Below are 12,867 nucleotides of genomic sequence, written 5' to 3' on the forward strand. Positions count from 1 at the left end.
TTATCCTATTAGAGCAAATTTAAATGGTGAAAAAACTCAAAATATTAAAAAAGCATTTTTAAAGCAGATTTTATCTCTTCTTCAAATTCATTCATCCATTCATGCAACAAATATTCATTGAGTGATTTTTTATGTCAGGCACTGTTCTAGATAGATGCTGAGGTGGAAAAGAAAAGAATAAATAATAATAAAATATTTAGCATGCCAAATGGTGGTAAATGTTATGGAGAAAAATTAATTACAGAAGAGAGGTGAAAACTGCTGGTGACCAGGAATTGCCATCTTATGTACAGAAAGTACACCTGCTTTGAGAAGACAACATTTGATCAACTATTTAAAAAAGGGAAGGTAGCAATTTATGTGAATATCCAGGGAGAAGAACTTTCCAAGTAGAGGAAACAGAGAGTCCAGTGGTCCTGAGGAGGGAGCCTGTACACCGGAGGGAGAGCAGAGGCAACTGTGGCCAGAACTCTAAGACTTAGGGGAGGAGAAGAGATGAGGTCAAAGAGGTCAGAGGTAGAGCTTGTAATCCATGCAGGGAATTTCAAAGAATTTGACTTTTACTCTGAAAAACAGGAGAAATAATTGGAGGGTTCCAAAAAAGTGACATGATCTGACTTAACATTTGAAAAGAATCATTCTTGCTGTTATGCCAACTATATAAGACTAATGAAATAATCCCCCTGAAAGGACAACAGCTAACTTAAGGTGACAGCTGAGACAGGCTGGGGTGGCCAGATCCTGGATATATTTTAAAGACAGAGCCAAGAGTTTTGCTGATGGACTGGATGTGAGGAGTAACAAAAGGAAAGAAATCCAAGATGACTCCAAGGTTTGGCTGGTCAGGAACTGGAAAGATAAGAGTTGCTATTCATCACGTTGGGGAACACAGCAGGAGGAGCAGGTTTGAGAGGGGACTGTTCTAAGTATGCTAAATTTAAGAGGCTATTAGTCATCCAAGTGAAGATGCAGAGAAGTCCACTAGAGACACAATGCCACAATTCAAAGAAGAAACCATTAAAATTTCCTTTGTATGTTATATGGTAATGATACTACTAGCCCAAATTAACCCTTACATATAAATTATTTTATAAGCAATTGTGTCTCTCAGTCTAAATAAAATTGAGAATCAGAATTTATAACATAGGATTAAGAATAATTATTTTCATTTTATAACTGAAAGCCTTAAAGTTAAATATAATACTGTCAGATTTTAAAAATTTAGTGGACAGTGACATTTTCTAGGATACAATGGCCTATTGAAACTATAAATTCTCAGTATCTGAGGAAGAGAAAGAGCTATAAATATGAGCACAAGAAATCCGTAAGTCTAAGAGAAATTCCTCAGATCAGAGTGAAAAAAAAAAGAGAAGGTATGTAACTGCAGAATGTCCCACAACTGGGACATATTAATAGGCAAAACTGAGTCAGTCAACTGACAGTATGAATACCTATGAAGATATAACAGAGCTACCGAGCTTAAGGCTGATGACGTCTTCCAAACACATTTTACTAAGTTTTCCTACTTATTTTCTCCACAGCACATACTGTCAATCCTATATTAAAAATAAGTAAGGATTCTGAGAAGGAAGATTCTGGGAAGATGGTGGAGTAGGAAGCATCAGGATTCTCCCACCTAGACAGTAATTGCACTGGCAGAAGCTGATGCAATTATTCTGTAACTCTGGAGTCTACTGAAGGCTTGGGACTTCCAGGTGAAGACTTGGACGATACACTGCAGAGAATTTTGGTCCATCTCAGCTCTTAGCACAGTAGCAGCTCCCCATCCCCAGCACCTCGGCACATGCCTCATACACTCAAGGAGCAGCCTGCATGCAGCTTGTGAGAGCCAGGGTGGGCAAAAAGGAGCCTGCCCCATAAATAAGAAGGACCTGGGCTCTGATGGCTGCTCCTGATAGCAGAGGTGCAAACAGGCAGACAGTCATGTTGTTACACACACCCCATATGGTTGCAAGCCCCTCCCCCATTAGCTGAAGCAACTTCCAAAGAATTTAAAGGCCCAGTGCCCTTTCCCCTCCTTAATTTTTCTTCTTCCCCTTTGGGGAGCCAGAGATTATAGACTAGGACAATCCAAACCAACTGCATACATGGGGAAGATGCCCAGGGACACGTGCAGGCTCAGGAAATACCTGAGGAGACCTTAAGTTTACACCTCAGGCTAGTCCTTGGCACAGAGTGAGGCTACAACAATTAAAAATAAAATAAAATAAACAAAAACATAAAACAGCAAACCTCAGGGAAGGGGCAAAAATCAGATTTCTGAAGTTAGTAACTACTACCACATTCAAATGTCTGAATCAACAAAAAGCCATTAGGTACACAAAGAAATAGAAAACTATAGCCCATCCAAAGGAAAAAAATAAATCAACAGAAACAACCATAAAAAAAAGTGATAGTAGATCTACTAGGAAAAGACTTTAAGATAACTTTTTTAAGATGCTCTCCAAAACTAAAGAACAATGTAGAAAAAGTAAAGAAAATGACATACGAACAAAATGGAAATATCAACAAAAAGACAAGTTTCTAAAAAGAAATTCTGCACCTGAAAGTACAATAACAACAATGAATATTTCACAAGAGGGACTTAAGGGCAAATATGTGTAATCAGAAGAAAGAATCAGTGAACGTGAAGATATGACAATGGAAATTACTGAGTCTGAGGAACAGGAAAAAAAAAAAAAGAATGAAGAAAAGTGAACAGAGCCTACAGAACCTCTGGGGCACCATCCCATACACACTGTAGGAATCTCAGAATGAAACAGAGAGACAAAGGACAGAGAGAATATTTGAAGAAATACTTCCTGAAAACTTCCAAAATTTGATTGAAGATATGAATATAAATAGCCAAGAAGCTCAACAAACTCCAAGTAAGATGAACTTCAAGAAACCCACACAAGACACATTATAATCAAACTTTCAAAATCCAAATACAATGAAAGAATCTTAAAAGTAGCAAGGGAGAAGCAACTAGTCACATACAAGGGATCTTCAATGAGATTATCAGATTTCTTATCAGAAACTTTGGAGGCCAGAACGCAGTGGGGCAACAAATTCAAACTGCTAAAAGAATAAAATTGTCAACCAAGAATACATATCCAGCAAACCACCCTTCAAAAGTGAGAGATAAAATAAGACATTCCCAAATAAACAAAAGCTGAGGAAGTTCATTAACATTAGGCTTATTTTGCATGAGATGCTCAAGGGAGTCCTCCAAGTTGAAATAAAATGATGCTTGATAATAACTAGAAAACATACGAACAAATAAAGACCTCAGTAAAGGTAAATACATGGGCAACCATAAAACCTGGGATTGTGTAACAATGCTTTGTAACCAGTTTTTGTTTTCTACATGACTTAAGGAACTAATACTTTTTTAAAATTATAAGTCTAAAAGCGAGTATTGGAAATTTAGTTTGTAACCCCACATTTTGTTTTCGACATAATTTAAGAGACTAATGTATTTAAAAGAATTACTAGTTTATGTTTTAGGGATACACAATGTAAAAAATATAATTATATGACATCAACAACTGAAACGTATGGGGACCAAGCTGTAACGGAGCAGAGTTTTGGTATGTCATTGAAGTTAAGTTGGTATAATTAGAGTGTTATAACTTAGGATGTTAAATGTAATCCCCATGGTAACCACAAAGGAATATCCATAGATAGACACAAAAGGAAATGAGAAAGGAATTGAAACATTTCACTACCAAAAAATTAACTAAAAGCAAAAGAGGACTAATGCAAAAAATGAGGGACAAGACATCTATAATACACAGAGAAAACAAATAGCAAAATGACAGAAGTAATTCTTCCTAATCAGCAATTATCCTAGATGAAATGGATTAAACTCTCCAATCAAAAGACAAAGATGGACCCAATGGATTAAAAAAAAAAGTGATCCAACTATATGCTGTCTAAAAGAAGACTCACTTTAGATTAAAAGACACAAACAGGTTATATAAAAAGAATTCCTAAAACTCAACAACAACAAAAACTAAACAACACAATTCAAAAATGGGGAAAGGACTTTCAATAGACATTTCTCCAAAGAAGAAATACAAATGGACAATAAGTACAAGAAAAGATGCTGAACATCACTAATCATTAGGGAAATGAAAACCTTATTATACCCATTAGTTTGACAAAAATGTTCAAATGTTATATCATATATATGTTCATCCAGAACCTTGTCTCCTACAAGTGTTTGATTCCAAGCATCCAATGGCACATTACGCATATCTCTATTGCCTCATCATGCCATGGACTATCCATGCTCTCTTTACTATTGGACACAGAGTCATTAGTGTCTTTCATCAGACTGGAGAACCAGGAATCAAGGGGGTGGAAATGGGAGTGGTACCACTCAGTGTGACTCAGAGTGACTCACTAGCAATCTTAGTGTTTCCTGTCTCCATGACTATATGCTCTACTGGCCTAGTAGTCTTAGTTCCAAGGGGAGGAATGTTTCCACCAGAAAACACAACAGTGATTCCAATGAACTAGAAGTTAAGAATGCTGTTCGGCCACTTTGAGCTCCTTATGCCTCTAGATCAACAGACAAAGAAGGGCATTATGGTACGGGCCGGTATGACTGATCCTGACTACCAGGGGGAAACTGGACAGCTACTTCACAATGGAGGTAATGCAGAGTATGTCTGGAATAGATGGGATCCCTTAGGGTGTCCTTAGTATCACCATGCCCCATCATTAAACTCAATGGAAAATAACAAGAACCCAGTTCAGGCAGGACTATTAATGGCCAGACCCAGAATGAAGGTTTGGGTTGCCTCACCAGGTAAAGAACCACAGCCAGCCGAGGTTCTTGCTGAGGGCAGAGGGAAATACAGAGTGAGTGGTGGGTGAAGGCAACTGTAACACCACCTACAAGTATATGACTGTTTACAGAATCAAGAACTATACTTGCCATGAGCACTTCCTCCTTATTTTGTTATGAATATGTTCCTGTGTGTGTGCACACGCATGCACCTGTAACAAACATCTTCGTTTTCTTCCCTCTCTTATCACCTTATATAATGTAAGATTTAGATCATGGTATTTAAGTATTTTTAACTTTACATCACAGTGTAGTAGTTATGGGTTATCAAGAAGACTAAACATTACCCAAGGACTTTGCATCCTACTCTAGGAAAAGGGTTAATGTATTTGGTTGTATGAAAAATAGTTAATGGTGCTAGGCAGAAGTATGACTTTGTTATTGTCTTTATTTGGCAATAAGTATGGTTTAAGGGGTGCCAAGTTGAGAAGGGGCAGACTGTGATGGTTAATCTTATGTGTCAGCTTTTGGGCAAACATTATTCCAAATGGTACTCTTATTTTTTAGATGAGATTAACAATTAATTCAGTAGACCCTGAGTAAAGCAGATGACCCTCCATAATGGAGAGGGAGATGGAGAGGGAGAAAAGAAGATTACCCTCCAATCACTTGCAGGTCTTAATAGAAAAAAAGACTGACCTCCCCTGTTGAAGAGGGAACTCTAGAGCAGAGCGCCCTTGGACTCAAACTGCAACAGCAACTCTTCCCTTGGTCTTCAGCCTACTCTGGAGATTTAGGACTTACTAAAGCTCCACAACCACATGAGCCAATTCCTTAAAATCTAAATATCTATTTATCTCTCCCTCTCTCTCTCTACACACACACACACACACACACACACACACACACACACACACACAAATTCGTTCTGTTTCACTACAGAACTCTAACATAGCTAATCACACTTTAAAATAATAATAAAATTGGACTCCTTTTAAAAAGGACTGGTGGGTATCACAGTGTTAAAATACTGAGATGTTGTACCACCAATGATCCATGCAACTATAGGGGTAATGCTTTGCACGGGAGAAGGCCATCAGGACTCACCTCCAGTGCTATGGTTTATATCCACTCTGACTGGTTGTCACACTAGGGGTTCAAAATTTTTAACATCACTTCTTTTCACACTATACATAAATATCAATTACAAGTAACTTGAATGTTAAAGTCAAAACTATGAAACTTTTAGGAAAAAAAGTAGGACAATATCTTTGTAACTTCAGAGCAGGGAAGGGCATCTTAAATATGACAGAAAAACTACAAGTCAGAAGATTTGTACAAACATACAACTACATAAAATAAAGAATAAAATAGTCAATGCCTGAACACTAAAAGCAGAAAAAAGAGAGTGAAAGAAACATACCACAGGGTGAGAGAAAGTGTCTTTAGTTCACATACAAAAACAATAAAGGACTAGATGCAACATGAAAGGACTAAGATCCAAAATATGTAAAGCATTCCCATGAATGAATAAGAAAAATACAAGCAAATATATAAAACAAAATGAGCAAAAGGCTTGATCTAGAGTTTAAAAAAATAGGAATCTCAGATGCCCAATAAACATTTGAAGAGCTGAGCAACCATATCAGAAATCAGGAGACTGCAAATCAAAATGCAGTGAGAGGGCTTCCCTGGTGGCGCAGTGGTTGAGAGTCCACCTGCCGATGCAGGGGACACGGGTTCGTGCCCCGGTCCAGGAAGATCCCACATGCCGCGGAGCGGCTGTGCCTGTGAGCCATGGCCACTAAGCCTACACATCCGGAGCCTGTGCTCCGCAACGCAAGAGGCCACAACAGTGAGAGGCCCGCTTACCGCAAAAAAAAAAGAAAAATGCAGTGAGAATTACATCCCCAACAGATTGGTAAAAATTAACAAGTAAGTATCAAACAACCAAGAGTTGGCAAGGATGTGGAACAACTACTCTCGTTTACTGCTTATGGGAGTATAAATTTGTAAACCACTTTAAAAATAGTTGGCATTTGTACATCAGGATTCACATAGAACAATGTTCACTGAGATGTTGTTTAAAACAGCCAAAAACTGACAATAACCCAAATTTCAAAAAAATAAAAGAATCAATAAATTACTTGTGACATATGCAGAATATGGATTAATACACAGCTGTGAACAAACTGAACAAACTATGAGTACATACAAGGATGTATGGATATGCAAGGATAAATTTCACAATGTTAAATGAAAGAAGCAAGAAGGAATACATTCAATAATGAAGCCCAAACTGGTTTGATATTTCAACTTACCCCCAAGAACCCCTGATCCTTCTAACCCTGCTCTACTTTTTGACCATAACTCTTATCTTCTTGGCCTTCTTCTATGCTCTTTAAGAATGGGTCTTTGATTTTGGTTGTTGTTGTTCACTAATATAGCCAAAGCACCTAAAACAGTGCCTCGTACATAGTACTTGCTCAGTAAGTATCTGCTGAACAAATTAGAATAATTCCAATTATGTTAAGTTCAAAAAGGTAAACCTGAATGCCATATTGATTAGGAATGCATATAGAGAGTAAAACTATTTTAAAAATGTAAGGTAACAAATATTACAAAAGTCATGGTATAAGTGACCTCTCGGGTAGGGAAGGTAAATGAAACACAAGAGGGACACAGGAAATATCTATCTCTTAACCTAGGCTTTAAAATGTACATAAATATGTATATAAAATATATTATAAATGTGTTTTATATACATGTATATACATAATATACTTTACAATAAGAAAAATATTGAAAAAAAACTCCATTAGCACTTCTCTCCCTAACCCCTACTCCACCTTCACTCCAACTCTGATTTATCCATCACCACTATGACCCAACACAACAGTCAGGTAATGACTAAAATAGTTCATGCTATCAAACAGTGGCAAACTCTGTCTAGGAATCTGATAGAAATTCTGAAATTTATACAGATTCTTTTATACTGTTTCCACTTGAAACAGGAGTCATCAGGTGTCAAATATTAGTCAATAGAAGAGAAAAAAGTCTTCACATCAACCAATAAGACATCAATAGAAAAAACTACTTCTAAGTGTCACCTATCAGATACACAGTTAAAGATATAAATATGTCTTGATTCAGTATGCAGGAAATATCTCAAATATACCTGTATGCTGCCAAACTCAACGTTCTCATAATGGAAATGTGCACATTCAGCCATCTTCGGAAAGTGACCTTTAGTGAAGGGTAACCTGAAGTACATGAAATAAATGAGATACAAGATACTGGAACAGTCAAAATTACTAAACTTAAGGAGGAAATAAAACAGGTTGAAGAACTCATGCAACAAGCAAAACTATTTAATAAGCACATGCACATGAGCACATATATCCACACATACCTTTTCAGAAATACACAGAATCAAATGGAAATTACATTCAGTGCACAAGTCAAAACCGAAAGAAAAAAGTAAAATAAAAAGCATCACTATAGTACTCTTCTAATCCTGACCCACATCAATGGCCCTAGAAAAACTAGGCTTTCAGTGAATGTTATGGAAACTGTCAACAGCCTGCTCTAAGCAGAAGCAGCATTCCCACCACAATATACAAAACCAGATTTTACCTGTGAATGTTGTCACAGCCCATCAGTCCTGGATTGGTGGGTCTGGATGCAGAATGAACATTTTTATCCTTGTCTTTCCTCTACTTAGAATAAAAACATAGCTATCTAACCCTTCACCAGGTGAAAAGACGGTTTTTCTGCCTAAAACTGAAACGGATACCTTCAGATATTTCACTTAATAGTCAAATACTGGCATCCATCTCAGGCTTTCTCAAAAGCATAGCTGAGAAACAGCAATTTCATAACTCAAATACCAAAAGTGATTTTTCCAAATGACTGAGAGCATGTATTAAAGGTACCAAAAAAGACATACTTGGATTGTTCCCATTGAACAAATGCAACCTAATACACAATAACATAAAAGTTGTTACAAGAACAAAATTAAAGTGTATTTTTAGATAAGTAGATAATCCTCAGACCTATTCTGCTAACAGATGAGTGATAATTAAAGGCTTAACAGCATAATTTAATGTATGGACAGTAAGAGCTCATTTAGTAAGAAATCTGGATAAAAGTTTTAACAGAACTAAAGAACTGATTTCCGTTTATAGAAATTCACTTAAAACCCGCTGTAAAATTATACTTACTTTTTCACATGTTTAACTTTCATACTGGTTGTACTGCCACATGTCTTAAGACTAAGGTCTCCAGGAATCTCTGGAATGTCTGCTCCTCTTGCCTTAAAAAAATAAAGACAAAAGATTTATGACTATCCCTTTATTATGAATACATTTAAAAAAGCAGACTATAGCTCATTTCAATGGTTCTGCTGACTCCACACCAAAAGAAATACATACAGATTTAATAATCTCTTCTTAAAATTATAACTTACTTGACTTTTAATTGTTAAGAATAAGGAAAAATATTCACCTAAAAATATTTAACTTTACTGTAAAAGGAAAAAATTTTTGTTAAACTAAGAATTTCCATTCTCTTATAATCAAATTTTGAAATCAATTATTATATTATGTGCCTCAGCACAAACTAAAATCTCCCCCAAGAGTTGTTGGAACAAAATAACCATGGTTACAATGATTAATAAAAGTTTAAATGGTATATGTGAACATAATTAGGAGATCACAACATACATTTCTCACACTAAAATTTGAAAGTACCATCTATGTAATACCTCCAAATTACTTCTTACACTGCCAGTTTTCATAGCAGTGATTTTTTAACTTTAGTGAAACATTCACCTGTATCATTTTAACAACAGAAACTGGAAAATGAAAAAGTTCTTCACACTCTGGAGAAAGCAAACAGCAAATCCAACTATCTATATTAAAAAACAAATTTATGCTATACAATCTATGACTTGTAACAGAAAAAATTAGTATAGCCAGTGTCACATAATGCAGTAGGGGAGAATAATGTGGGTTGAGCATTTAAAATGAGTTAAGTGGAGATCCACAAAGAAGATGCAGTAAATATATACAGTGGAATATTACTCAGCCATAAAAAAGAATGACATCCTGCCTTTTGTAACAACGTGGATGGAACTTAAGGGCGTTATGCTAAGTGAAATTAAGTCAGAAAAAAGACAAATACTGTATGATCTCACCTATACATGGAATCTAAAATCAAATCAATATGAAAAAAAAAACAAGCTCACAGATACAGAGAAAAGACTGGTGATTGCCAGAGGTAGGGGTGGTGGATAGATGAAAAAGGTGAAGAGGTCAAAACATACAAACTTCCAGCAACAAAATGAAACAGTCATGGGGATTTAATGTACAGCACAATGACTATAATTAATAATATGGTATTGCACATCTGAAAATTACAAAGAGAGTAGATCTTAAAAGCACTCATCACAGGACATCCCAGGCTATTCAGTGGTTAAGACTCCATGTTTCCAATGCAGGGGGCATGGATTTGATCCCTGGTTGGGGAACTAAGATCCCACATGCCAGATGGTGTGGCCAAAGAAAAATTTTTTTTTAATTTAAAAAACAAAGTACTCATCACAAGAAAAAAAAACACATTTTCTAACTATGTATGGTGACAGATGTTAATTAGACTTACTGTTGTGATCATTTCACAATGTATACAAATATCAAATCATTATGTTGTGTACCAGAAACTAATACAGTATTACACATCAATATACCTCAATAAAATAAAAAAGAGAAGAAATTCACAACATCAGTTCAATTTTTTTTTTTTTTTTGCAGTACACGGGCCTCTCACTGCTGTGGAATCTCTCGTTGCGGATCACAGGCTCCAGACGCACAGGCTCAGCAGCCATGGCTCACGGGCCCAGCCGCTCCGTGGCATGTGTGATCCTCCCAGACCGGGGCACGAACCCGTGTCCCCCACATCAGCAGGCAGACTCTCAACCACTGCGCCACCAGGGAAGCCCCGCCAATTTTTAAAAAGGTTTTCTTATTCAAAAAAAAAAAAAAGAGCCAAGGAGGACCTTCAAGATGGTGGAGGAATAAGATGTGGACATCACCTTGCTCCGCACAAACACATCAAAAATACATCTAGATGCGGAACAACTCCTACAGGACCCTACTGAGTACTGGCAGAAGACCTCAGACTTCCCAAAAGGGTGTTGGTGCTCTGGCTGGGTGTCAGGCTTGAACCGCTGAGGTGGGAGAGCCAAGTTCAGGACACTGGACCACCACAGACCTCCCGGCCCAACATAATATCAATCAGTGAGAGCTCTCCCAGAGATCTCCATCTCAACTCTAAGACCCAGCTCCACTTGACGACCAGCAAGCTCCAGTGCTGGACACCCCATGCCAAACAACTAGCAAGACAGGAACACAACTCCACCCATTAGCAGAGAGGCAGCCTAAAATCATAAGGAGTTCACAGACACCCCAAAACACAATACCAGTCACGGTCCTGCCCACCAGAAAGACAAGATCCAGCCTCATCCACAGGACACAAGCAGGCACCAGTCCCCTCCACCAAGAAGCCTACACAACACATGGAATCAACCTTACCCACTGGGGGCAGACACCAAAAACAATGGGAACTATAAACCTGCAGCCTGCAAAAAGGAGACCTCAAACACAGTAAGTTAAGTAAAATGAGAAGAAAGAATAATACGCAGCAGATGAAGGAGCAAGGTAAAAACCCACCAGACCAAAAAACTGAAGAGGAAATAGGCATTCTACCTGAAAAAGAATTCAGAGTAATGATAGTAAAGATGATCCAAAATCTTGTAAATAGAATGGAGAAAATACGAGAAACGTTTAACAAGGACCTAGAAGAACTAAGGAGCAAAGAAACAGTGACGAACAACACAATAAATGAAATTAAAAATTCTTTAGAAGGAATCAAAAGCAGAATGACTGAGGCAGAAGAACAGATAAGTGACCTGGAAGATAAAATAGTGGAAATTACTACTGCAAAGCAGAATAAAGAAAAAAGAATGAAAAGAACTGAGGACAGTCATAGAGACCTCTGGGACAACATTAAACACAACAATATTTGAATTATAGGGGTCCCAGAAGAAGAAGAGAAAAAGAAAGGGACTGAGAAAATATTTGAAGAGATTATAGTTGAAAACTTCCCTAATATGGGAAAGGAAATAAGTTAATCAAGTCCAGGAAGCACAAAGAGTCGCATACAGGATAAATCCAAGGAGAAACATGCCAAGACACGTATTAATCAAACTATCAAAGATTACATACAAAGAAAAAATATTAAAAGCAGGAAAGGAGGGCTTCCCTGGTGGCGCAGTGGTTCGGAGTCCGCCTGCCGATGCAGGGGACGCGGGTTCGTGACCCGGTCCGGGAAGGTCCCACATGCCGCGGAGCGGCTGGGCCCGTGAGCCATGGCCGCTGAGCCTGTGCGTCCGGAGCCTGTGCTCCGCAAGGGCAGAGGCCACAACAGTGAGAGGCCCGCGTAACACACACACACACACACACACACAAAAAAAAAAAAGCAGCAAAGGAAAAGCAACACATAACATACAAGGGACTCCCCATAAGGTTAACAGCTGATCTTTCAGCAGAAACTCTGCAAGCCAGAAAGGACTAGCAGGACATATTTAAAGTGATGAAAGGGGAAAACCTACAACCAAGATTACTCTAACCAGCAAGGATCTCATTCAGATTTGACAGAGAAATTAAAACCTTTGAAGACAAGCAAAAGCTAAGAGAATTCAGCACCACCAAACCAGCTTTACAACAAATGCTAAAGGAACTTCTCTAGGCAGGAAACACAAGAGAAGGAAAAGACCTACAATAACAAACCCAAAACAATTAAGAAAATGGTAATAGGAACATACATATAGATAATTACCTTAAATGTAAATGGATTAAAGCTCGAATCAAAAGACACAGACTGGCTGAATGGATACAAAACAAGACCCATATATACGCTGCTACGAAAGACCCACTTCAGACCTAGGGACACATTCAGACTGAAAGTGAGGGGATGGAAAAGGATATTCCATGCAAATGGAAATTAAAAGA

At 37.7% G+C, this 12,867-nt stretch overlaps 1 protein-coding gene across 3 annotated transcripts in view; it reads right to left on the reverse strand.

Annotated features, from left to right (window-relative positions):
- The window catches only part of ARHGAP32 (Rho GTPase activating protein 32), a 255,708-nt gene that overhangs the window by 121,052 nt on the left and 121,789 nt on the right, over nucleotides 1–12,867 (reverse strand). For 2 of the 3 annotated variants that reach the window (XM_082626852.1, XM_082626850.1), the window contains exons 3-5: nucleotides 9,022–9,113; nucleotides 8,435–8,476; nucleotides 7,977–8,061 (exon numbers count right to left, since the gene is read on the reverse strand). In XM_082626852.1, the coding sequence (XP_082482978.1) occupies nucleotides 7,977–8,061; nucleotides 8,435–8,476; nucleotides 9,022–9,113 (219 nt within the window). The remainder of the gene's footprint in view (nucleotides 1–7,976; nucleotides 8,062–8,434; nucleotides 8,477–9,021; nucleotides 9,114–12,867) is intronic. The other variant, XM_082626851.1, reaches the window with a different exon arrangement.

The sequence above is a fragment of the Mesoplodon mirus genome (genome assembly GCF_964341445.2).
Source record: "Mesoplodon mirus genome assembly, chromosome: 7".
NCBI lineage: Eukaryota > Metazoa > Chordata > Mammalia > Artiodactyla > Ziphiidae > Mesoplodon > Mesoplodon mirus.